Source organism: Bubalus bubalis, chromosome 5, assembly GCF_019923935.1.
Source record: "Bubalus bubalis isolate 160015118507 breed Murrah chromosome 5, NDDB_SH_1, whole genome shotgun sequence".
In the NCBI taxonomy this organism is placed as follows: Eukaryota; Metazoa; Chordata; class Mammalia; order Artiodactyla; family Bovidae; genus Bubalus; species Bubalus bubalis.
Genome location: NC_059161.1, coordinates 47,713,113 through 47,740,442, shown reverse-complemented (window position 1 = coordinate 47,740,442; position 27,330 = coordinate 47,713,113). Strand labels below are relative to the sequence as shown.

Here is a 27,330-nt window from a genome sequence, read left to right as displayed (position 1 = left end):
ACTAACAGTTTTCCCCAAGAAGAAGGATATGACCCAGGCAGGTTGCAGAGGTATGAAGAGACTCTTTACTGTGTATCTTTTTAATCTGTTTGATTTTTGACATGTGAAAATACTACCTGTTGAATTCAACTTGTCTTCTAGTAAAACTTACACCTGGTTTTACAAATTCGGAGTTTTCACTAGTTCTGAACCACTGGCCCAGAGCATAAAATGTTTTTCAACACACTGTGAAGCCTTTTTCTCTGTAGCTTTATACTTTGCCACTTCTGGCTCCATATTTTACACCCTGGCAACACTGAATGTCCTGTAGTTCTCACAAGTGGCACTGTTTCATAACTGTGTATGTTTCACCTATGTCTTCTCATATTTATCATTGGAGAATCAGTTTGTTTTCTTCTCTGGAAAGCTGTTGTGCACCTCTGCAGGCTGAGTTAGGTAATTGTGTAATACTCTTTGTGTTTGTCTAGTATTACCTTTGGAGAAGGCAATGGCACCCCACTCCAGTACCCTTGCCTGGAAAATCCCATGGATGGAGGAGCCTGGTAGGCTGCAGTCCATGGGGTCGCGAAGAGTCGGACACGACTGAGCGACTTCACTTTCACTTTTCACTTTCATGCATTGGAGAAGGAAATGGCAACCCACTCCAGTGTCCTTGCCTGGAGAATCCCAGGGATGGGGGAGCCTGGTGGGCTGCCGTCTATGGGGTCACACAGAGTTGGACATGACTAAAGCAACTTAGCAGCAGCAGCAGTATTACCTTAACCATATTTCCTTTTAACGATTAGCTCCTTATATAGTACCCACACATAGACATGCAAAGACTTGCTTTGATTTTTTTTTTCCCCCTAATAACTCTGCATGTAGGGTAGAGGCCATCTCAAATGGCTTGTAGTCTTCAATGGAGACCTTCATGCAGGAATGTAACTGACATATGACAGAGGGTAATAAATGAGACAGTAGGCAAGATTATACTTGCAGAGAAGTTCTTTTACATGGGCCTTAAGATGCACCACAGTCCAGATGGAGACCTTTTAATAGGGCCTGTTCAGGAGCAGCAGGTAATCAAGTATAGCTTCAATGTAGAGGAATCATGACTCAAGGTGAATTGGGAAGGAAAGTAAAAAAAAATAAAAAAACAGGGACAGATTGTGAGAGGCCTAACATTCTAGTCTGAGAAATTTAAATAGTATCTTGTAGGCAGAGTAGGACTATCGAATGTTTCTGAACAAGGAGCCAATCTGATATGTGTTTTAGGATGATTACTTTTATACTTTCTGTAGAGTGGTTTGAAAAAGGAAGCAATGAGAGACAGGGGCATCTGTTAGGATATTTTATACTGTAAACTACAGTGTTGAATATGGAATTGAAAAGGAACAGTCCCAGCTTTCAAATTCCATTTTTCTGTCCATCTAGTCCATTCAAGTTAGAATGGTCTTTTATTTCAAAAGTGAGAGTCTCTTCATCTTTGGAGAGACAGCTTATATGTAATGTCTACTAGTAATCCAAATGTATTAATTGTTCCCTGTTCTGACTGCATTTCATTTGTTTATGACTTTTTTTCATACTCTGTCTCGTAGTAGTTGTCTTACTCACCCCTGAAATTGTTTCCTTCTGGAAACCTTTGTGTTACTTTATTTGACTTTATTCATCTAACACTTATCATATTGTATTATTGTTGTTTGTTTCAGTAAACATTTCTTGGGTACCAAACCTGGAGGAATTCATACTTTTGGCATTCCATATGTTATAATATATGATTAGATGTCTGAGTTTTTTAGGGCAACTTTATTTTGATTTCTTGCACGTAACATATTTGATGATACATATTATGAACTCAGTATTATGGAGATATCAGAGGAACAGTGTTAGTTAAAAGCCCAATTTAAATCCTGGTTCTACCACTGTAGCCTGTGTATTTAGCCTATTTAAGCCATAGTTTTCTCAACTCAGGCTTCCGTGATAGCTCAGTTGGTAAAGAATCCACCTGCAATGCAGGAGACCCCAATTCAGTTCCTAGGTTGGGAAGATCTGCTAGAAAAGGGATAGGCTATGCACTCCAGTATTCTTGGACTTCACTTGTGGCTCAGCTGGTAAAGAATCTGCCTGCAATGTGGAAGACCTGGGTCAATCCCTGGGTTGGGAAGATCCCCTGGAGAAGGGGACGGCTACCCACTCCAGTATTCTGGCCTGGATAATTCCGTGGACTGTATAGTCCATGGGGTCGCAAAGTAAAATGGGAAACTGTCTTGGGCTGCCATGACAAAATATCACACACTGAGAAGACTGGACAGAAATCTATTTCTTACAGTTCTAGAGGCTATGACTATTAAGAGCATAGTGTCAGCATTTTTGGGTTCTGGTGAGAACTCTTCCTGGCTTGCAGGCAATACCTACCTTCTCCTTGTGTCTCACATGGTGGAAAGAGACAGGACAAACTCTCTGATGTCTCTTATAAGGGAAATAATTCCATCATGAGGTCTCCACCTTTGTGACCCTGTCTAAACCCAATTTATTCCCAAAGACCCCATCACATTTGGGATTAGGTTTTCAACATGAATTTGGTTGGGGGGTACAAATAGTCCCTCAGTTCAGTTCAGTTCAGTTCAGTCACTCAGTCGTGTCCAACTCTTTGCGACCACATGGACTGCAGCACGCCAGGCCTCCCTGTCCATCACCAGCTCCCAGAGTTTACTCAAACTCATGTCCATCGAGTCAGTGATGCCATCCCGCCATCTCATCCTCTGTCGTCCCCTTTTCCTCCTGCCCCCAATCCCTCCCAGCATCAGAGTCTTTTCCAATGAGTCAACTCTTCGCATGAGGTGGCCAAAGTATTGGAGTTTCAGCTTTAGCATCAGTCCTTGCAACGAACACCCAGGACTGATCTCCTTTAGAATGGACTGATTGGATCTCCTTGCAGTCCAAGGGACTCTCAAGAGTCTTCTCCAACACCACAGTTCAAAAGCATCAATTCTTTGGCACTCAGCTTTCTTCACAGTCCAACTCTCACATCCATACATGACCACTGGAAAAACCATGGCCTTCACTAAACGGACATTTGTTGGCAAAGCAATGTCTCTGCTTTTGAATATGCTATCTAGGTTGGTCATAACTTTCCTTCCAAGGGGTAATCATCTTTTAATTTCATGGCTGCAGTCACCATCTGCAGTGATTTTGGAGCCCAGAAAAATAAAGTCTGACACTGTTTCCACTGTTTCCCCATCTATTTCCCATGAAGTGATGAGACCAGATGCCATGATCTTCGTTTTCTGAATGTTGAGCTTTAAGCCAACTTTTTCACTCTCCTCTTTCACTTTTATCAAGAGGCTTCTTAGTTCCTCTTCACTTTCTGCCATAAGGCTGGTGTCATCTGCATATCTGAGGTTATTGATATTTCTCCTGGCATCTTGATTCCAGCTTGTGTTTCCTCCAGCCCAGCGTTTCTCATGATGTACTCTGCATATAAGTTAAATAAGCAGGGTGACAATATACAGCCTTGACGTACTCCTTTTCCTATTTGGAACCAGTCTGTTGTTCCATGTCCAGTTCTAACTGTTGCTTCCTGACCTGCATGTAGTCCCTAGTACTATCTTATACAGTGGTTTTGAAAATTGAATAATTAATGGAAAGCATTTAGCACTGTGCTTCCAGCATAAAAAGTGATGGGTTTGTTTATTCTGTTGTTGTCAGTATCATTTTGACTTGGCCTAATTTTACATATTATGTAATGGTGGAAAACTAGAAATGAATTGGCGATTTTGCTCTTCATTGATGGAGAATATGTGATAGTATTAATCATGAAGAGAAATGTAGGAAGAAGGGTAGGATTGCAGGCTTGCTGATGAGAGGTGCTTTATTCACTCTATCAAGAGGCAAGGAGAAGATGGAGGCAAATGTCAGGTTTATAGATGTAGCATAAAATGCCAAGAGTAGAAGAAAAGAGAACCTTTAATATTCTTTATAAGTGTATGCTCTTTAAATGCAGTTTTTAATTGTTTTTACTCAAATCTTTTATGTTTCTTTTCTCTGATTTCATTGATAAGGATGAATTTTTGTGTGAGCCCAGGAAGCAGAAGTATGATTTTTATCTTTATCCACAAATACCACTAAATTTGTTTTGCTGGATTTTCAAAAGTTCTGTTTCAGACATTTTGAATCTTTGACATATTTTGACAGTTTAGAATTGGGCTATAATCTATTCATATCCTCTAGCTTGTGGGATTTACTTTCTCCTCTCTAAGTTAATGAATCAAGGGCTTATTAGCCTTTCTAGAACTATTAAGAATCTCTCAGTCTTTCACTTTTGGCAATAATTGTCTCCACATTTACTTTATAGAGTCCCCCTTTGGTGGAGCCCACAGGCAGAGAGGAAGCACAGGATTCATAAGATGGCGGGCGGGTGAGTGACTGAGAATTTGGGCTGCAATTGGAAAAAATAAAGTGGCAGTGGTTACACCTTAATAAGAGGAATAGATTTGAAGTCTAAGTTGGGACATTACGTTGTCTTGGTCCGGTCTGTAAAGAATGGAATGGTTTTAAGGTTTATTTTTTCAATACAAAGTTTATTAATACTTTATATAGCATAGCTATCATGCCATATTGTATGATTTTATCAAAATTCACTCTGTGACTCAACACATAATCAACAGTTTGAGGGAACATAGAAATATTTATCTGTGAGTACATCTTCTTTTGTGGTAGTAGTGTTTAAAAATACATCATTAAATTGTGGTTTGGGGCTTATCTTTTTTGTTTTAAAAACAGAAATTTCACCTCTTAGTAATATAACCCTGAATGAATTTTTTGTGAGTGTATGTAGTGGGGTGTAGTTAGATGAGGCTGACAGTACAATTACAAAGGAGAAAAAGTTTGTTTCCAGGACCCTTTCACTGCTATTTTCTTATTCCTTCAGCCTCATTTGGTTGAAGGAGTTATCCTCCACAGGGCCTTGACAGCTTGTCTTTGTTTCTTTTGTTTTTGTTTTCTTTCATTTTTTGACAGGTTATCTTTGAAAGATTGAATAGCAGATTATTTTATGTTTAAATGAGGGCTTTTGAAAATTCATACAGAATTTCCTTATGATGAAACTAGAAACATTGACATCTATTGGGAGAAAGATTTTTAGTAAATAGAGTTTTTTGACTCTGCTTCTTGAGTCACAACCTGTTGCCAGGTAGGAATGGAATGGACACTGTTAACAGATCTCAAACATGCTAGTGTCTGAGTATCTGTGCTAGGTCTTTTATATATTCATTTGATCCTCACAGGGAGCTTGTGAGATGGGCATTCTTACTCACATTTTATAGTAGAGGTACTTCAAGAGGCACAGACACGTGAAGTCACCTTCCTAAAGAGGTCACAGTGGAGGCGCATCTTAGAATCACATCTTAGGACTCTCGGACTCCAAACCTTTTACATTTACCAGTACACCGGTATTTGACGATCATTTTATCTTCTTGCTTAATCTGTAGTTCTTTTGGTGAATATAAGATATCTTGCCCTCAAGAATTCCTTTACAGGCTTCTTCAGAGATGGCGCCCCATCTCCTGTATATGTCACCACACTAGATCATGCTGCTTGTAGTGGGTGAGTCTTGAGCTTTTTGTGTGTTTCTTGCTAGGAGTATAAAATTGCTTTATTAGTAGAGATGGTCAGCAACTACAGCATTCAGTGGTAAACATACCGAGTTAGGTTTGTTTGTTTTCTAGCAGATTCACCAGCTCTGAAATTTGTATAGGGATGTATATATGAGAACGTATATATGTGTGATGTATATGTGTGAACTGTAATGTTTGGGAATTATCACAGCAAGAATAAATAAATTTCTTGTTATTGATGCTTTTGAACAGATATATTCAGGACTACAAAACATTTTGAAAATGTTCATTCAACAAAGCATTATAAAGTGCCAGATTCTATACTGAACACAACATGAAAAACACATGGTTTCAACCCTCAGTGCAATGAAAGTTTAAAAGGGAGACAAACGTGTGAGGTAACTATTAAGATACTCTGTAGTCATTATAGTGATGGAGACATGTAGGACAAGGAGTGGGCATACCGTGAAAGGTCAGGTTATCTGTGCTTGGGTGATCTAAGAAGAGGCTGCAGTTTAAACCGAAGGCTGAGTATATTCTTGACTACAAGACAGTTCATGGTGTGCTTGTACATACTGCATACACAGCATTTGCACAGACAGCGTTTTCCTTCCTTGTACATGTACATTTAGTGTTAGGCTTGAACACTTGGTGTTTTCCCTTTACCTCAAATCATACATCCCCGCATGTATCTTTCAGAAGGCTTCTCCTGTAATTGTTTCTTTGTTTCCCTTTATTTTTCTGTTCTCCAGCTCTAAAATTTCTCTGGTTTTTGGAAGGAGGCAGACTAATTTCTGGATAGTAAAGGAAAGTTAAATTTATGATGATCGCTCTATTTCTGCATTCTCTACAGCACTTAGTAGTGAGTGAAGCATCACAGTGATGGTGGGAGATGGTAAAGAGAGCAGGGTATTGGAACTAGGCACCTGATTGCTTTATAATTTTTACTGTCACACAAACGGTTTTCTTCTGCCTAAAATAAGGACTAAAAGTGTGACTAGCTATGTTCTTGAGCTGAGAGTGAAATAGAGGACAGTCGCCTAGAGGAAAACACTGCATTCAGTGGTATATTAATTACTTCCTGCCCCATTTTGATTGTAAGGCTTTTTGGTGAATTATGCTTATGAAGCATTCCCTTATGATTAAGGATTAGGATACATGCCTATCTCTGTCTCTAATATATGCTGGTTTTTATAGGCTGACACATTGGCATATGTTTAGGCAGTTCAGTTTAGTTGAGAAGCCACTTTCCATGGTATTATAGAAAGAGCCCTACACCAAAAGTTAGGAAAACTGAATTCTGATCCTGCCCCTGCCTCTTAAGTAATTTTTTTTTTCTCCTTTGATCTCATCAGGTAACCTCTCTTAGGTCTCAGTTTCTTGCTTTTTAAATACTGGGGTAGGATAATGCTCCTTAAAGTATTGCTCAGCTCACACTAATTATTTTATTGTTGACAAAAGGCTGTTTATTCACCTACTAAATCTTTATTGCGTGCTTCCATATTTCAGGTTCTGTGTTAGGTGCAGTCAGAGACACATGGAGGATAGATGTATGGTCAATGAGAGGGAATCGAGAGTTGAGAAGTAAACTTACACAACTCTGATAAATTTTTGACAAAGGTAGCAAGCCCATTCACTGGGAGGATAGTCTTCAGCAAATGATGCTGGGAGAACTGGACTTCCACATGCAGAAGAATCAGTTTAGATCCCCACTTCATACTGTATACAAAAAATAACTCAAAATTGATTAAAGACATAAACATGAAAGCTACAACTATACATCTCTTGGGCTTCCCTCATAGCTCAGTTGGTGAAGAATCTGCCTGCAATGCATGAGACCCGGGTTCAATTCCTGGGTTGGGAAAATCCCCTGAAGAAGGAAATGGCAACCCATTCCAGTATTTCTCCCTGGAGAATTCCATGGACAGAGGAGCCTGGCAGGCTACAGTCCAGGAAGTCAAAGGAGTTAGACACAACTTAGCGACTAAACCATACATCTCTTAGAAGGAAATGAGTACATCTTTGTGATCTTGAGCTGGGCAGTAGATTTTTAGATTTGGTATCAAATGCACGAGCAACCAATGAAAAACCGAAAAATTGGAACTCATCAAAATTAAAAACATGTCAAATGACACTCTTAAGAAACTGAAAAGATGATCCACAGGATGAGGGAAAATATTTGAAAATCATATACCTGATAAAGTACCCAGAGTATATCAAGAATTTTTATAAATCATCTATAGCCCAAATTAAAAGTGGCCAAAAGATCTAAATTGACGTTTTTCTTTTCAAAGAATATACACAAATGGCCGGTAATACATGACAAAATGCTCAACATCAGTAGCCAGCAGAGAAATGCAAAATCATGGGAGATACCACTTCACACCCATTCAGTTCAGTTCAATTCAGTCCAGTAGCTCAGTCATGTCCGACTCCTTGCGACCCCATGAATCACAGCACGCCAGGTCTCCCTGTCTATCACCAACTCCCGGAGTTCACCCAAACTCATGTGCATCAAGTCGGTGATGCCATCCAGCCATCTCATCCTCTGTCGTCCCCTTCTCCTCCTGCCCCAGTCTCTCCCAGCATCAGAGTCTTTTCCAGTGAGTCTACTCTTTGCATGAGGTGGCCAAAGTATTGGAGTTTCAGCTTTAGCATCATTCCTTCCAAAGAATACCCAGGACTGATCTCCTTTAGAATGGACTGGTTGGATCTCCTTGCAGTCCAAGGGACTCTCAAGAGTCTTCTCCAACACCACAGTTCAAAAGCCTCAATTCTTCGGCGCTCAGCTTTCTTCACAGTCCAACTCTCACATCCATACATGACCCCTGGAAAAACCATAGCCTTGACTAGATGGACCTTTGTTGGCAAAGTAATGTCTCTGCTTTTGAAATGCTATCTAGGTTGGTCATAACTTTCCTTCCAAGGAGTAAGTGTCTTTTAATTTCATGGCTGCAGTCACCATCTGCAGTGATTTTGGAGCCCAGAAAAATAAAGTCTGACACTGTTTCCACTGTTTCCCATGAAGTGATGGGACCAGATGCCATGATCTTCGTTTTTTGAATGTTGAGCTTTAAGCCAACTTTTTCACTCTCCACTTTCACTTTCATCAAGAGGCTTTGGAGTTCCTCTTCACTTTCTGCCATAAGGGTGGTGTCATCTGCATATCTGAGGTTATTGATATTTCTTCCGGCAATCTTGATTCCATCTTGTGCTTCCTCCAGCCCAGCATTTCTCATGATGTACTCTGCATATAAGTTAAATAAGCAGGGTGACAATATACAGCCTTGACGTACTCCTTTTCCTATTTGGAACCAGTCTGTTGTTCCATGGCCAGTTCTAACTGTTGCTTCCTGACCTGCATATAGGTTTCTCAAGAGGCAGGTCAGGTGGTCTGGTATTCCCATCTCTTTCAGAATTTTCCACAGTTTATTGTGATCCACACAGTCAAAGGCTTTGGCATAGTCAATAAAGCAGAAATAGATGTTTTTCTGGAACTCTCTTGCTTTTTCGATGATCCAGCGGATGTTGGCAATTTGATCTCTGGTTCCTCTGCCTTTTCTAAAACCAGCTTGAACATCTGGAATTTCATGGTTCACGTATTGCTGAAGCCTGGCTTGGAGAATTTTGAGCATGACTTTACTAGCGTGTGAGATGAGTGCAGTTGTGCGGTAGTTAGGATGGCACTCATCAAAAAGATGGACAATAAAATGTGTTGGTGAGAATGTGAAGACATTTTAACCCTCATATACTGCTTGTGGGTTTGTAAAGTGGTGCAGCTGTTTCGGAAAACAGTTTGGCAGTTACTTGAAAACTTAAACCAAGTTACTGTGTGACCCAGCAGTTTCATATCTAGGTATATACCCAAGAAAATTGAAATCATATGTTTATACAAAACTTGTCTATGAATGTTCATGGTAGCTTTATTCATAGAGGCCCCAAAAGTGGAAATAACCCAAAGTCCAGTAACTGTTACATGAGTGAATAAAATATGGAATAATCCATAAAATGGAATATTATTTAGTTGGAAAAGTAATGTAATATACATGCTATTACCATGAATATACCTTGAAAACCTTCTGCTAAGTGAAAAAAGTCAGATACAAAAGGCCATGTATTATATATGATTCCATTTATATGAAATGTCCAGAATGGGCAAATCCACAAAAGACAGAAAGCAGGTCGTCAGGGTGAGGAGGAAGAGGGAATGGAGAGCTCAAGGCTGCTAATGGGTTCAGGCTTTCCTTTTTGGAAGATGAAAAGTTCTGAAGTTAGTGCTGGTGGTTACACAATCTTGTGAATATACTAAAAACAAAAACTGTACTCTTTAAAATGGTAATTTTTATGGTGTATGAATTGTATCTCAATAAATTTTTTTTTTTTTAAGACATGATCCTTTGCTTCATGGTGCTAAAATGAACTGCTTAATATGATAGAGATAACAAAGGGTTCTGTGGGAGGCTACAGTACGACATTCTGTCCTGCTGTGTGGAGTTGGGGTCAGACTCCTGCAATAAGTAACATTGAAATGAATTGACACTACTTAGGTGGAAAAACTGGTACAGTGGAAATTAGGAAACAGGAAAGAATATATCAGAATTAATAACTTAAAGCAAGTTTAGTTTTAACAGGTATAGTCTCCTACTTCTGTCACTATGTAAGATTGTCACAGATCTTTTACCTTAAGTAATTTAATTATCCTGTAATGTGTATTATGAAAAAAATATATCTTAACCTTCTGGAGGAAATGGAGCATTTATTTTTCATGATTTAATTCTAAATATTTAAAAATTTCAGTCTTATAGCATTTTAAAATTTAAACTTTCATGAAATCAGAGCTAGATTCTATAAGTTGTTTAAGCTGGGTTTTGTCTCCCCTTTCCCTTTTATATATTTTATAAGCCAAGTTTCCAACCTTCCTTCATATAAAAATTGTATTTTCATTCCTTTTGACAGTTTGAGGTTAATTTCAGAACCTTGTAATAATTATTTGCTCTGGGGTTGGGATATTACAAATGTTTGTCTCTGTTTGCTCTTAGGTAGTAAAATATTTTATTAAGAAGAAATTTTAAGCATGTACAAAAGTAGTAATAGTCACACCCATGCAATCAACATCAGCTTTAAAAATTTCCAACTCATAGCCAATTTTATTTTATTATATACTCACCTATTCCTTTACTTTCTAAATTATTTGGGAGCAGATCTCGGAAGTCACATCATTCTTTATGCATGTTCATGTATCTCTTAATGAAAAGAACTCTTTTCTTTTTAATATGTATTATTGAGACATTTTTAACTTGGAATGTTTTCATATGAAAATAAATTATTTAAAAGTTACCTGTTGCTGAAAATGAATAGTTAATTTTTACTCTTTTATACAGTGTTTTATTCACTTACATACAGTGTTTATTTCTTCTAATAAATACTTGGTATGGTTCCAAGATCATAAAATTGATGGTATGAGAATGTGGTTCATAGTCTTTATGTTCCTTGTGGTGATTATTTATGATTAACTAGGCCTTAGAAGGCTTCCCTGGTGGCTCAGAGGTTAAAGCGTCTGCCTGCAATGTGGGAGACCTGGGTTCGATCCCTGGGTTGGGAAGATCCCCTGGAGAAGGAAATGGCAACCTACTCCAGTATTCTTGCCTGGAGAATCCCATGGACAGAGGATCCTGGTAGGCTGCAGTCCATGGGGTCTCAAAGAGTCAGACACGGCTTAGAAATGACAAAACTTTTCTCTACAGCTGATCATGTCCTTTTCCCATATTCAGTGGGCTTTACTACTTTGCCTTATAGGAGTGTCTATCATTTAACATGATAAGCTACCAGCCCTTGCGGAATGCACATCTTTAGGCTTCCTTGACAATTTGACTTTCTTGGTTCATTCCTGTATTGGAGTGTTCTTTTACTGGCACATTGTCTTTTGAATTCCACTGCATGCGACTGTGTCTCATCCCTACTCTGTTCTTAACCCTCTTCTATTCTCTCTGCAGACTCTTAGTTCTGCTGTCATGCTGTGCTGTGCCTTCGTGCTTAGTTGTGTCTGACTCTTTGTGACCCTTTGGACTGTAGCCCGCCAGGCTCCTCTGTCAGTGGGGTTTTCCAGGCAGGAATACTGGAGCAGGTTTCCATTTCCTTCTCCAGGGGATCTTCCTGACCCAGGGATTGAACCCCCATCTTCTGTGTCTCCTGCATTGCAGGTGAATTCTATACCCACTGAGCCATCAGGGAGGCCCGTGGCTGTCAGGTTAACATGACATTATTACTTACATTACGTATGTATTAGTGAATCCCAAATATTTGGTACTAGTGAATGAAAACACCTATCTTTAATATTCTAGTTAATTATTTAAAATGTTCCCGTGGATATGTATCTTCCTCCTCTTTCAGTCTCCTGTGCACCTGCTATTATGTTGTTCTGTTGGCTCTTCAAAATGTATGTTATTTGTATTTTCATTATTAGTACCTATTCTATGCTGAACTACTTGTAGGTCATCTGAGTGCTCCTGTCTGTGATTCCATAAACCTGTGTGTTCTCCATAGTCAGAGCAGTGTATGTCTCTCCCTTATTAGAGTTCAGGCTCTTTGGGGCTGAGATTGGATTTCATTCATGCTAGGACTATAGTACATGAGACATAGAAATATTCATTAAATTGTTAAATGAATTCTAATCTGTTTACCTACTATATTCCAGCAATATCTACCTAAGGTCTTGTCTTAGTACATCCTATGTAAAGTACTCCTTGAGAATCCAGTAAAAGTGATAGTCTCTATCAATGTGCCCTGTAAATTTCTGTCATAGAACTAATTGAAATCTAAAATTATTGTTTATTTTCTTTTTTATTACTTTCCCCCCTTTGAATGTATTTCCTGTGATCATAGGGACTATGACAGTTTTATACATTTTATGTATACATTTTGACATAACATTGCACATGGTAGGACCTTAATAAATACTTACTGAATACAGATGAGTGTGTTTCCTCCTTGGTTGAGAGCAGTGTACTTATCCATTATACAAATAATTTCACAACGATTATAAACTTTAGACTTGAATCTTTGTTTTATTGTTATCGGACAGATTTTTTTTTTTTTTTTTTTTTTTGCCCCTCTGTGCTGTGAAGGATTGGGAAGCCTGGCATGCTGCAGTCCATGGGGTCAGAAACAGTTGGACAAGTCTTGGGACTGAACGACAACTGTGTTGCTTGTAGGATCTTAGCTCCTTGACTAGAGATTGAACCCAGCAGTGAGAGCACTGGATCCTAACCACTAGGCTGCCAGAGGATTCCCAGACTGATTTTTCTAAAACAGTACTTTCACTGGTGAAATGTCTAGTCAAACTCTTCTGCCAGATCTGAGATAGGTTCTGGGAATACAAAGAGAAATAAGAACTTTGTTCCTTACTTTTATGGGATTTTGAAATAAAGAGAAAGAAATGCTTAAATCCCCTTGAGGAGGTCAAGGAAAGCTTCCTAGAGGACTTCTGACATCTCTAAGGTTTTTTAAGCTCAAAAATTGTGTAATTCATAGGAGCCATTTTCCCTGTCAGTAGCAAAAAATTTCAGTAATCACAAAGAAAAGACTGATTGCTACCAGCAGGAAATTGTTGGCTGTTCCTATGGCTGCCCTCATTCTGACTGACTTGAGTGTTTATTTCAACCTAGAAGTAGTAACTTTGGCATTTAAATGTAATTCCTTACTAGATCAGAGAAGGCAATGGCACCCCACTCCAGTACTCTTGCCTGGAAAATCCCATGGACAGAGGAGCCTGATAGGCTGCGGTCCATGGGGTCGCTAAGAGTCGGACACGACTGAGCGACTTCACTTTCACTTTTCACTTTCATGCATTGGAGAAGGAAATGGCAACCCACTCCAGTGTTCTTGCCTGGAGAATCCCAGGGACGGGGGAGCCTGGTGGGCTGCCGTCTATGGGGACGCACAGAGTCGGACACGACTGAAGTGACTTACCTTACTAGATAGAGATGATTTTTAGGTTGTCCATTATTTTGTTAGCTGAGATAACTGAAAGGAGAATTCAGCACGGTTGTATGTGGCTTTACTGAACCCATTGCAAGCTTTCCTTATTTGTGGTTGGTTTGATTTTTGTTTGGTTAACAAGGGAATTAGAAAATACTTGCCCTTAGCACTATTAATACACTATTTTTTTGACTTATTTATACAACTAATTTACTTATTTTTGTTTTCTCTTTCATTCTTGTTAGAAGGTGAGAACAGAATTTTCGTCTGTGGTGTTCAGTTCAGTTCAGTAGCTCAGTCATGTCCGACTCTTTGCAACCCCATGAATCGCAGCATGCCAGGCCTCCCTGTCCATCAGCAACTCCCGGAGTTCACCCAAACTCACGTCCATCGAGTCGGTGATGCCATCCAGCCATCTCATCCTCTGTCATCCCCTTTTCCTCCTGCCCCCAATCCCTCCCAGCATCAGAGTCGTTTCCAGGTGGCCCAAAGTACTGGAGTTTCAGCTTCAGCATCATTCCTTCCAAAGAACACCCAGGGCTGATCTCCTTCAGAATGGACTGGTTGGATCTCCTTGCAGTCCAAGGGACTCTCAAGAGTCTTCTCCAACACCACAGTTCAAAAGCATCAATTCTTCAGCACTCAGCTTTTTTCACAGTCTAACTCTCACATCCATACATGACCACTGGAAAAATCATAGCCTTAACTAGATGGACCTTTGTTGGCAAAGTAATGTCTCTGCTTTTGAATATGCTATCTAGCTTGTCATAACTTTCCTTCCAAGGAGTAAGCGTCTTTTAATTTCATGGCTGCAATCACCATCTGCAGAGATTTTGGAGCCCCCCAAAATAAAGTCTGACACTGTTTCCACTGTTTCCCCATCTATCTGCCATGAAGTGCTGGGACCAGATGCCATGATCTTCGTTTTCTGAATGTTGAGCTTTAAGCTAGCTATTTCACTCTCCTCTTTCACTTTCATCAAGAGGCTTTTTAGTTCCTCTTCACTTTCTGCCATAAGGGTGGTATCATCTGCATATCTGAGGTTATTGATATTTCTCCGGCTATCTTACTTCCAGCTTGTGCTTCCTCCAGCCCAGTGTTTCTCATGATGTACTCTGCATATAAGTTAAATAAGCAGGGTGACAATATACAGCCTTGACGTACTCCTTTTCCTATTTGGAACCAGTCTGTTGTTCCATGTCCAGTTCTAACTGTTGCTTCCTGACCTGCTTATAGGTTTCTCAAGAGGCAGGTCAGGTGTTCATTGCTCTATAAATATTTGTGGAATGGATACTTATGAAGTCTATTGATAGCCTTAACAGAGTAGTTTAAAGAAAATAGTGGGGATGGAAATTGGTTTATATGGTTGAGGATAGCCTGAATTGATAATGATCTAAAAATCAAACAGGAATAGATTTTTTTTTCTCAATCAGTTTTTTTCTCTATTTTTTAATAGATTGAAAACAGTTGATAAAGAATATTTATGAAAATTCCTTTCTTTGCCACTTTTTTTTTTTACTGCTGATGGATTATAAAATCTTTTTAAAATTAACATGTTCTACTAGATTTCTTTTTTGTAATTTATATATAACCTTTCTAATCACTAAATTCATTTATCATAAGTCATATGCCCTCAACTCTTTAGGAATTTTTAAATTTTTGAAAAAAATGAAAGTTTTAGGTATTTTCTTCTTTAACCTAAACATAGATGTGAAGTGATGTATCAGTAAATAGTTTTAGACCTTAGATTAATTTTATTTTTTAAAGTTTCTAAGCAAATGTGTACCAAAAGTAAATATGTATATAAATGACTTTACATTATTCATAATTCTAAAATTAGACATCTGTCTAATGAATGTTGTTCTGCATGTTGCTAAATAATTAATAGTAATTAAAAGGTTAAATATAAGCTGAAGAAAGCTTTGAATTCTGAAATGTTTGCAACAGCTAGTAATCTGACTGATGCAGACGTTTTTGTCAAAGTTGAAAAAGTTAGAGCTAATTAATTTCTGGGAGACATATGATGAAATTGTAGGTGTGATAACATATTTGAGTAACATATGGTAGTTATGGGGCACCTTTCTAATGATTGAGCAGCCAGTTAAATATAGATATTTTTGGTTGTTTTTCTTTTATTATCGTTCTTTGTTAATGTATTTTTAAAGTAATTTTGCTTTCCAGAAGTCAGTACTCAGGATTTAATGATTTGTATTTAAAATATTATCATGAATACTTTTTTCTAAATTGACATAAATTTAGTAAAAATTTTTCTTAAAAGTACAGCCATTTCCCCCTCCTCAGCATATGTATGTACTGTATTTAACATGATTAATCCAGAGTTTAAGGGATTGTACTCTCAGTGCACATTGTTTAACTCAGATTACCCTTGAATGAAGACTTCCCCCAAATATTTTATGGTTACTTTTGATATATTAATATAAACAGCACATATCTGGAGGCGGACATGGCAACCCACTCCAATGTTCTTGCCTGGGGAGTCTCCATGGACAGAGGAGCCTGATGGACTGTAGTCCATGGGGTCGCAAAGAGCTGGACATGACTGAGTGACTAAGCACAGCACAGCACATATAGATACGTATTTTTTTACTTAGCTGTGTTTTTCTCTCATAAGGATTCAGTGTTTGCATTTTGACTAATTTCCTTCCTTCCAGTCTTACTTTCTGAATACTGCTTGATTATGATAGCAGATTAAAAAAAGAACTAACCATTCTGTTACTAAAATAGTGTCTTACACCTTGGTAGAGGAAATTTTGAGTTAAGAATTTTGCAAATAGAGACAAGTAATGACTTAGAGATTTTTGTTTTCCCTCTTTTAAAAGTTGGATTTTTACCAAAATTTGTATGATTATAATGTAATGTCTAAATCTAAAATTTTCTATCATTCAAAAATCTGCAGAGTAAAACAAATTCAGGATGGAAATGCTTCTGTTGTGCTGCAGAGCCAGCCACTGGAGGGTGTTCAAATTAATTTCTCTTGGTCTCAGTATTCTGCTGATCTGTTAGGTTGATGGAATGAAATATAAATGTGAAGGCTGTGCACTCTTTTTAAACTTTTTATTTTTTACTGGGGTATAGTCGATTAACAATATTGTGATAGTTTCAGGTGAACAGAGAAGGTACTCAGACATATTCCTCCAAACTCCCCTCCCATCATGTGGTGATATAACATTGAGCAAAGTTCCATGTGCTGTACAATAAGTCCTTGTGGTTATCCATCTTAAATATAGCAGTCACACACAATTTTAAGAGACAATTAATTGATTACTGGGTTCCTAAAACACTATGGTACTTTGGAGACAAACTGTATGCATTAAAATCTACTTCCCATGGGAATTCCTTGGCAGTTGTCAACTAAGAAAAGATGTACAATGTGAGGGTTGCAAAAGTTTTATTTGGGGCAAAATGAGGCTGCAGCCTGGGAAACAGCACCTAGGATAGCTCTGAGACATTGCTCCAGGGCTCTGCTTTTTTATGTCATCTGATACTAAAGGAAAAGTGATATTTGCATCTAAAATGAAACAAACTAAGAGGGAAAATGATTTTAAACCTTAAAGGAAAGTGAATTGAAAGTCACTCAGTCTTGTCTGACTCTTTGTGACACCCATGGACTGTAAATTCTCTAGGCCAGAATACTGGAGTGAGTATCCTTTCCCTTCTCCAGGGGATCTTTTCAACCCAGGGATCAAACCCAGGTCTCCTTCATTGCAGGAGGTTCTTTACCAGCTGAGCCACAAGGGAAGCCCAAGAATACTGGAGTGGGTAGCCTATCCCTTCTCTAGTGGATCTTCCTTACCCGGGAATCAATCTGGGGTGTCCTCATTGCAGGCGGATTCTCTACCAACTGAGCTATGGTGATGTGTAAATTCTAGAATTATGAAGGAGGTAAATATAATATTCCTTTGGATTCTCATCTAGAAATTATTCAGAATATTACTATATATATATATATATATTTGTGCATGCCAAATCAGTTTAATATCATACAACTTAATAGCTCAGTAAAGCTGAAAAAATAAAGTCTTTGAAATATGTTGAAAATTGTATGATGCGCAGTTGGCAGTTTGTCATTTCATGTATATAGGAAACTGTTTCCCTTTAATTCTTCTTTTAATAATCTTACTTAAAAATTTGCATAGAGTTAGAGGATCTAGCATTTCTAGAAACCTCCCAACTTGATTTACTAAACATTTTTTATATTATCACAGTTGTTTTTATTTAAATTTGAATATTCTACAAAGAATTTTGGTATGGGCATCTGTTCTATGAATTCTTCCTTATTCTGAATCTGTTGCAAAGATTTCCTTGTCAGTTGACTTGCTTTTTAGCCCATGGTGACAAAGACAGATATTCATGAGGGGACTTCTGGAGAATTTTGCTCCAGTTGGGCTCTGAACTTAAGCCTTAAGTTAATAATAAAGGTGAACTTTCAAGTGACTTACAATAAACTGCTTACTTTCTCATTAATTTAATTAAATTTTTGTAAAATTTGGATTATTACTTAGTTATCTGTGAATACTGAGTATTAAAGATAGCAGGGTTTTCTGTGTATAGCTTACCAGTTTGAAAATGAGTTTAGAGGTTTATTCTGGATCTGTAAACTTTAAATAATTTAATCGGCAGGATTGTTAATGGTGATTAGAATCTCCAGAAACAAAATCTTAGTGAATAGACTCTTCACTTTTGAGAACTAGCAGTAAAATGATGATACAGAAATTAACTGTTTGTTTTGTTAATTATCAACAATAATAAAATAAACATTAAGTTGGATAATTTTAAAAATTATAGTTATAATCCATATAATTCTAGTAAATTATTAGGCAGTATGACATGACAAATAGAAAGATGATAGTTTTTCATTCAGTAGGAAAATTTGATATTTGATTTCGTTTCATAGTTGAATAACTTTTTTGCTTTCATAAGTTGTTAAAATATTTTTTATTCAGATAAGTCTGTCTCTATGTCATAAAGAAAGTAAATGACAGATATCTGTAAGCCAACATTGAATTTCACTGTAAAACTTGGCCCCAACCCTGAAAGCTATGGTTCATTCTAGAAATATTTCTGGAACAGTGAGTGAATGATTTTGGAAGATGAGATTTACATTTTAAGTACAGTGTTAACAGTCTTTACCTTGCCATGCATAATTTTTGTTGCCAGATGTGCCAAGGTCAGTGTTTTAGCCATTCCTGTCTTACTTATTTTCTGAAATTACTAAGTAACTGTTGAGGGGACTTATGATCAAAAAGAAATTTTTGGAGGAAAATACATTAAGAGCATTATTAATAATGTGGAAAATAGTCCCTTTTGTGGAGCATAATATGCTCTGTCACATGGAAATATTTTTTGGGATGCTTTCATAGCCATCTGTAGAGGTGAATCTTTGATTATACATAAGTCAGATAAAAAAGATAATTTTGACATTGTCTTTCCTTCCTGATATACCTTGCTTCTGCGAAATAGTGTTAGCTTGATCACATCATTATGCATAGTAAATTCATTGTTTATGGTTTTTAGTATTTTTTGTTGACGTGAAAAATTTTAAGAACAGATGATCATCAATCTAGCCTGAGAATAAATGATTTTTTTTGCCTCTAGAATGAAAGACTAATTTTAATAAACGTATTTAAAATCTATCCATTTCACATACTTTATTCACTAAATATGTGCCAGAACATTTTAGAAACTCAGAATTACTATGAAGCTACTAGACTTACTCTTTTGAAAGTTGGGAGAAACTGTAGATGCTTTATTCATTTACAGTTACCAGGTATCTGACAAACATCTATTATTTTGACTTTTAGAAATTATCTTAGCATCATAATTTCTTATGAGACATTGAATTGGACCAATTCAGCCAGCAGGAAAGATTCTGAGATAAAGGAACTAAAATTTTGTGCGCTTTGTCTTCAATAATAAAATAGTTACCATGTTTCTTAAATGAATATATATTACTCTCTTCCTTAAAATACATTCATATTATTTGCCTTGAAAAAACTGTCTCTAGGTTAGATGGTATCTCTCTCGTTAAATCCTTCCTATGTATCAGGCATGGTGAGGTGTGCCTTGCATGCAGTAAGCCATTTTATGTGTTTAAACGTTAAGGATAAAGTGGAGCAAGATCATTAGACCTCTGACTGCAGTACTGGGGTGATCTGTGTTATTTAGGCCTATGTAGCTAACTGGGAGTGCTCCTTCATAGGTACAAATTGATAGTGCAGCTGACTGACAGATGATCCCCAGGTTTTAGGAAATCTTTCCAAACTTTTGTTCCTTGCTTGACTGAATTTTCAGTAGCCGGGAAGATTTTCTGTCAATTCTGACTTTTGATATTTGGGATTCAATAACCTCAGATATGCAGATGACACCACCCTTATGGCAGAAAGTGAAGAGGAACTAAAAAGCCTGTTGAAAATGAAAGAGGAGAGTGAAAAAGTTGGCTTAAAGCTCAATATTCAGAAAATTAAGATCATGGCATCTGGTCCCATCACTTCATGGCAGATAGATGGGGAAACAGTGGAAACAGTGTCAGACTTTATTTTTGTGGGTTCCAAAATCACTGCAGATGGTGACTGCAGCCATGAAATTAAAAGACGCTTACTCCTTGGAAGGAAAGTTATGACCAAGCTAGATAGCATATTCAAAAGCAGAGACATTACTTTGCCAACAAAGGTCCGTCTAGTCAAGGCTATGGTTTTTCCAGTGGTCATGTATGGATGTGAGAGTTGGACTGTGAAGAAAGCTGAGCGCCGAAGAATTGATGCTTTTGAACTGTGGTGTTGGAGAAGACTCTTGAGAGTCCCTTGGACTGCAAGGAGATCCAACCAGTCCATTCTGAAGGAGATCAGCCCTGGGTGTTCATTGGAAGGAATGATGCTGAAGCTGAAACTCCAGTACTTTGGCCACCTCATGCGAAGAGTTGACTCATTGGAAAAGACTCTGATGCCGGGAGGGATTGGGGGCAGGAGGAGAAGGGGACGACAGAGGATGAAATGGCTGGATGGCATCACCGACTTGATGGACATGAGTTTGGGTGAACTCTGGGAGTTGGTGATGGACAGGGAGGCTTGGCATGCTGCGATTCATGGGGTCGCAAAGAGTCGGACACGACTGAGTGACTGAAATGAACTGAACTAAACTGAAGTACTTAGAGTAAGTAAAAGGGAAGTGCTTACCAAAGTGGGTGCTGAGTCTTGCCTCAGTCCGCTGTTCTCCAACTATTCATTTTTTTTTTATTCAGTCAAATATTTATTGAGTACCTATATGTTTGTGGAGCTCATATACAAGTGAGGGAAATAACCAATAAGAAAGATAAATACATAAAGCATGTGATATGTTAGACAATAGAGAAAAATCGGGTCTAACCATGGGCCTTCATATCTGAGGATGCATATTCCTAGGTTAGAAGCCATTGCCTCTATTAATCAGGTGTTTTCTCAACTAACAGGATGGGCCACCGTAAGTGTAAAACCACATCATGTACCTACAGTGCGGTTTGGGATATTAGGGTAAATTGTTTAGAAGTATCATGATATAAACATTAGGTGCCTTCATTAATGTAGGAGATGCATTCTAACCACACTGTTTATTGTCTAAAGAAATAATATTTAATCCATAGAGGTATGTTCCTTAATATCTTAGAAGTCTAGCTACCTTGCTCATAGCAACGGATTCTCTTAAAATGTAAAATTTAGCATCTTTATGTAGAGACTTATGGTTATTGGCTTATATTTACTTCATTTTTCCCTCATCTCTTAACATTCTTTGCCTCATTTAAAAATATATTGTGTTTGAAGTGAAGTGCAGTGAAAGTCAACTGAGTCATGTCCAACTCTGCGACCCCATGGACTATACAGTCCATGGCATTCTCCAGGCCAGAATACTGGAGTGGGTAGCCTTTCCATTCTCCAGGGGATCTTCCCAACCCAGGGATCGAATCCAGGTCTCCCGCATTGCAGGCAGATTCTTTACCAGCTGAGCCACAAGGGAAGCCCAAGAATACTAGAGTGGATAGCCTATGCCTTCTCCAGCGTATCTTCTGGACTCAGGAATCGAACCAGGGTCTCCTGCATTGCAGGCAGATTCTTACCAACTGAGCTATCAGGGTAGCCCATATTGTGTTTAGAAATGTAACATTTCAGTCAGAACAGTGCCTCAAACATGAATTTACAGTAAGATGGAAGATTATAAATTGATTTTGTATCTGTCAGTTGCTTCAGAGGCCTTAGCATTCCAAGGAGTACCTTAATTTAAGTGTGTTCCCATCTCAGAGGCTCATTGTTCTCTATGTCAAGAAAACTGTTTCCCCATATATCTGCATCTAGCTTCCTCATATCTTTTCAATTTTCCTTAAAAATCACCTTCGCAGTGGCAGCCATCCTGATTTACCTTATCTAAAACTTTAGCTCCCCTATCCTCTCCAAACTCTTTATATTCCTTCCTTGACTGTTCTGTGTTTTTCTCCTTAGCACTTAATCAGTATCTAATATTTTATGTACTGTTTTCTCCTCCATTAAAATATAGAGCTCATGAGCAGTGATTTTTGTTCATTTTTTTTCCTATTATAGTCCCAGTGCCTGTCATAGAATGGAGCACTCAGTATTTATTGAGTTTTAACAAATGAATAAAATTTATCACTAGAACCTATTAAGAGCTTTAGTTGTTCAATAAATCCATATCAAAATTCAAATAGGGAATACAAATATAAAAACCTTCACATTTAATTTATTTTTTAATTTATATTTTGAAGTAATTTTAAACTAACAGAAAAGTTGTAAGAATATTTCAGAGAATTAGAATTAAAATAATTCAGAAGAATATTTCTTTTCTGATCCATCTGAGTATAGGATACCTCATTATCTCTGCATACTTTGATGAATTTTTCTTACAATCAAGGACATTCTCATACATAAAAGAGTTTTAACTATTAAGAAATTAATATTGATACATCAGTCACTACCATCTAATCCTCACATTGTCTCCATTGTTCTTCAAGCACATGCTTACTGTCTGCACAAGATACTCTAGGATCATCTTGCTGTATCCCCACCGTAGCTCTGGAATCAGTATGCTCCGTGGAATCACATTGGTGTGTATTTTTACCTGAAATTGTTGGTACTAGTTGTTTTCGCTCATTGTATTGGCTGCCACTGTTCTCAAGCCCTTTCAGTACATAGTTAGGAAGTATCTGTGTCTGTGTGTGTACATATATATGTATATGTATGTGCATGCATACATTTATATGTGTATTTGTGTGTGTGTGCGTGGTGTACTGTCATTTCAGTCATGTCTGACTCTTTGTGACCCCATGGACTATAGCGCCTCTGTCTGGAATTTCCCAGGCAAGAATATTGGAGTGGGTTGCCATTCCCTTTTCCAGGGGATCTTCCTGACCCAGGGATCAAACCCGGATCTCCTGCACTGCAGGCAGATCCTTTATGGTCTGAGCCACCAGGGAAGTTCTCTAGCTCTTGCCAAATGTCCACCAGGGATGGGGAGCAAAATCACCACTCCTGGTTGAGTGCTGCTGATCATGGAACTTAAAATCAAGTAGAGAAACAGGTATTAAACAGCTAGTCATGTAAATATATTTATTTATTATAAACATAAATATATTCAATTATATATACAGTTATCCATTCTAATAAATGCTAATTATTTAAATACAAAGATAAATACAAAGAGCCAAGAAAAATGAAAACTCCATACTGAAAACCAGTGAAAGTTTTTATACATTATATATTAGGTACTTGATGTAAGTAAATAACTTTTAGACATGGTCTTTAGGTGTAGGATGACTCTATAATGTATTATACAAAATAGGAAGATTTTAGGAGTGTCAGAGTCTACTGTTAGTAACCAGGATGAAACAATAAGTAGAAATGAGGCAAATCCCACATAAGGACTTCATAATCTACTTCCAAGCTTCTATAATCTACTCAGGAAAAAGACTGATATATGAAACATGTAGAGAATAATTCAAGGAAATAGGAAATAAGCACTAAACTTTTTCAGACATTGGACTTTCCTGGTGGCTCAGATGGTTAAGAATCTGCTTGCAATGCAGGAGACCTGGGTTCAGTCCCTGGGTTGGGAACATCTGGAGAAGGGAATGGCTACTCACTCCAGTATTCTTGCCTGGAAAATTCCATGGACAGAGGAACCTGGCGGGCTATAGTCCACAGGGTCGCAGAGAGTCAGACACGACTGAGCGACTAACACCACCTTGTTTTATATTAGTATAAGAAGTGGTTCATTGTTATTTCTCCATTTTGACTTTATAGAAGGCTTCATGAAGAAAGATGGGATTCTAGGTCTAAAACTTAGTTCTTGATGTCCTCTCTAATATGACTCAACTGTTCCTGTTCAGTTTTTACACTCTGCTGCATAATTTTCTAATCTGTTGAAGAGTTTGAATTTGATGTAGCAAAAAGAGACCTGCTGGGGCGTCTTGATGAGGAATGTAACATGATGAAATTGTTATCTGTTCTGGTAGAAACCGTTCCTTTGTATACCAGCCTTCATAGTACCAAAATTGGGTTTTAAGAGAACAATATTATGTGAACTACCAAGTATATATACTGAAAGAAAAAATTTTTCTTAAGCCAATATGTAAGTCTCTTATAAAAAATGGATCTCCAAGGATTATTCTTATATCAGCTTATCTTCATATTCCCTGTTTTTTTAAATTAAACATTGCATATATTTTAATTTCATATACTACTTAAGGCCCTATAAGTTATTACTATAACTTTAAGCTAGTAGCCAAGATATTTATTGTGTTGGCCAAAAAGTTTCTTTGGTTTTTAAGTAAAAAGATACATTTTTTCCATTTTCACCAGGACCACCATTGAATAATGTATTGACCATTTTGTTTCACTGCCTTCTGGTATTTTTCAGGCAACTTCATAATTCCATCCTCCCAAAACAGTTTATCTTTTTGAGCAAAGAATTGTTCCAGGTGCCTTTTACAGTCTTCGAAGGAGTTGAAAGTTTTTCAATTAAGGGAAGTTTGTAAAGACCAAGATAAGTGCAAATATGAAGGTTCAATGTCTGATGAATATGGCAGATGAATCAGAACTTCCCAGCCAAGCTGGAAGAGTTTTTGCTTGGTCACCAAAGAAACATGTGATCTTGCATTATCCTGTTGGAAGATTATGCATTTTCTGTTGACTAATTCTGGACACTTTTCGTCACGTGCTGCTTTCAACTGGTCTAACTGGGAGCAGTGCTTGTTGGAATTGATTGTTTGGTTTTCCAGAAGGAGCTCATAATAAAGGACTCCCTTCCAATCCTACCATAAACACAACATCATCATCTTTGGTTGAAGACTGACCTTTGGTGTGATTCATAGTGGTTCATTTCCCTTGTCCATGATCTCTTCCATTTTGTGTTACTATACAGTATCCACTTTTCATTGCAATGTCACAATTTGTTTTAAAAATGGAATATTTTTGTTGCTGTAAATAGAGAATCTCATGCAGAAATACAGTCAATAAAGTGTTTTTTTTTTTTTTTTTAACTTATGTGGAACCCAAACATCCAAGCAATTAACTCAACAAAGCTTGAGGAAGATGATTTTCAATGCTTGATTTGGATATTTTTGGGTATATTGATTATCTCCTGTGTGGTTTAATGTGGATCGTTTTCAATTAATGTATCAATTTGATCACTATCAACTTCAACTGGTCTGCAGCCTGACTATGGAGCATTGTCCAACTAGGAATCTCCCGCACAAACTTTATAAACCAGTTTTGACACTTTTGATCAGTGACAGCACCTTCTCTGTACACTGCACAAATCTTTTTTTTTTTTTTGCTTTTCAGTTGCATTTTTACCTTTCTTGAAATAATAAAGCATAATATACCAAAATGTTGCTTTTTTCTTCTGTCTTTAATATTAAAATGGCTACACAAAAATTCACTAATTTTGATGTTTTTTAAACAGATGTACAGTGAGATGACAGCTATCACAATACAGTCTAACAAAATTGTGTTGAATGAAATTAAAGACACCTGAACTTTGACTGTGTGGATCACAATAAACGGTGGAAAATTCTGAAAGAGATGGGAATACCAGACCACCTGACCTGCCTCTTGAGAAACCTATATGCAGGTCAGGAAGCAACAGTTAGAACTGGACATGGAACAACAGACTGGTTCCAAATAGGAAAAGGAATATGTCAAGGCTGTATTTTGTCACCGTGCTTATTTAACTTCTATGCAGAGTACATCATGAGAAATGCTGGACTGGAAGAAGCACAAGCTGGAAGCAAGATAGCCGGAGAAATATCAATAACCTCAGATATGCAGATGATACCACCCTTATGGAGAAAGTGAAGAGGAACTCAAAAGCCTCTTGATGAAGATGAAAGTGAAAGTGGAGAGTGAAAAAGTTGGGTTAAAGCTCAACATTCAGAAAACTAAGATCATGGCATCTGGTCCCAGCACTTCATGGGAAACAGATGGGGAAACAGTGGAAACAGTGTCAGACTTCATTTTTTGGGAGCTCCAAAATCACTGCAGATGGTGACTACAGCCATGAAATTAAAAGACACTTACTCCTTGGCCGTGAAATTAAAAGACGCTTACTCCTTGGAAGGAAAGTTATGACCAACCTAGATAGCATATTCAAAAGCAGAGACATTACTTTGCCAACAAAGGTCCGTCTAGTCAAGGCTATGGTTTTTCCAGTGGTCATTTGTGGATGTGAGAGTTGGACTGTGAAGAAAGCTGAGCACCGAAGAATTGATGCTTTTGAACTGTGTTGTTGGAGAAGACTCTTGAGAGTCCCTTGGACTGCAAAGAGATCCAACCAGTCCATTCTGAAGGAGATCAGCCCTGGGATTTCTTTGGAAGGAATGATGCTGAAGCTGAAACTCCAGTACTTTGGCCACCTCATGTGAAGAGTTGACTCGTTGGAAAAGACTCTGATGCTGGGAGGGATTGGGGGCAGGAGGAGAAGGGGACGACAGAGGATGAGATGGCTGGATGGCATCACTGACTCGATGGACATGAGTTTGGGTAAACTCTGGAAGTTGGTGATGGACAGGGAGGCTTGGTGTGCTGCAATTCATGGGGTCGCAAAGAGTCGGACACGACTGAGTGACTGAACTCAACTGAACTAATGCTACTAGAACCATTTTGTGGGAAAAAACCAAACTTTCTGGACAACTCAATGAAATTTTAAAAGATGTAGGCATAGCTTTTCACTTATTCCTTTGACTGTTTGCATTCTTCTTGCCTTGCTGACATCAGGTGCTGATAAAGGGAACATCATAAACTTTAAAATATGGAGCATTTGGGGAAGTTACAGCAGATCAAGTACATCATGTACAGCAGATCAAGTACAACATGATGGAGTGAGTAAGTGAAGTCGCTCAGTTGTGTCTGACTCTTTGCCACCCCGTGGACTGTAACCTACCAGGCTCCTCTGTCCATGGGATTCTCCAGGCAAGAATACTGGAATGGGTTGCCATTTCCTTCTCCAGGGGATCTTCCCAACCCAGGGATTGAACCCGGGTCTCCCGCCTTGCAGGCAGACGCTTTAACCTCTGAGCCACCAGGGAAGCAAGTATCTGGATGTAGGAGAAAAATATGTATTGGAAAAAGGGTGCAGGAAAATATGCCAAAGGTACACTTACCCATTTCAGATATTTGCTTTCTGCCATTTTGTGCCTGGGAAGAGGGATAGGAACTTTAACTTCCTTTTCCCCATTGTTTGTTCCAAGGATCTTTATTTA

General features: G+C 38.0%; 1 protein-coding gene across 5 annotated transcripts in view; it reads left to right on the top strand.

Moving 5' to 3' along the window:
• Nucleotides 1-27,330, top strand: part of AKT3 (AKT serine/threonine kinase 3) — a 282,616-nt gene that overhangs the window by 55,668 nt on the left and 199,618 nt on the right. For 2 of the 5 annotated variants that reach the window (XM_045165619.1, XM_045165618.1), the window contains exon 3: nucleotides 4,334-4,396. The exons of the other annotated variants lie outside the window; for them this stretch is intronic. In XM_045165619.1, coding sequence (XP_045021554.1) covers nucleotides 4,334-4,396 — 63 coding nt within the window. The remainder of the gene's footprint in view (nucleotides 1-4,333; nucleotides 4,397-27,330) is intronic. 5 annotated transcript variants of the gene reach the window in all.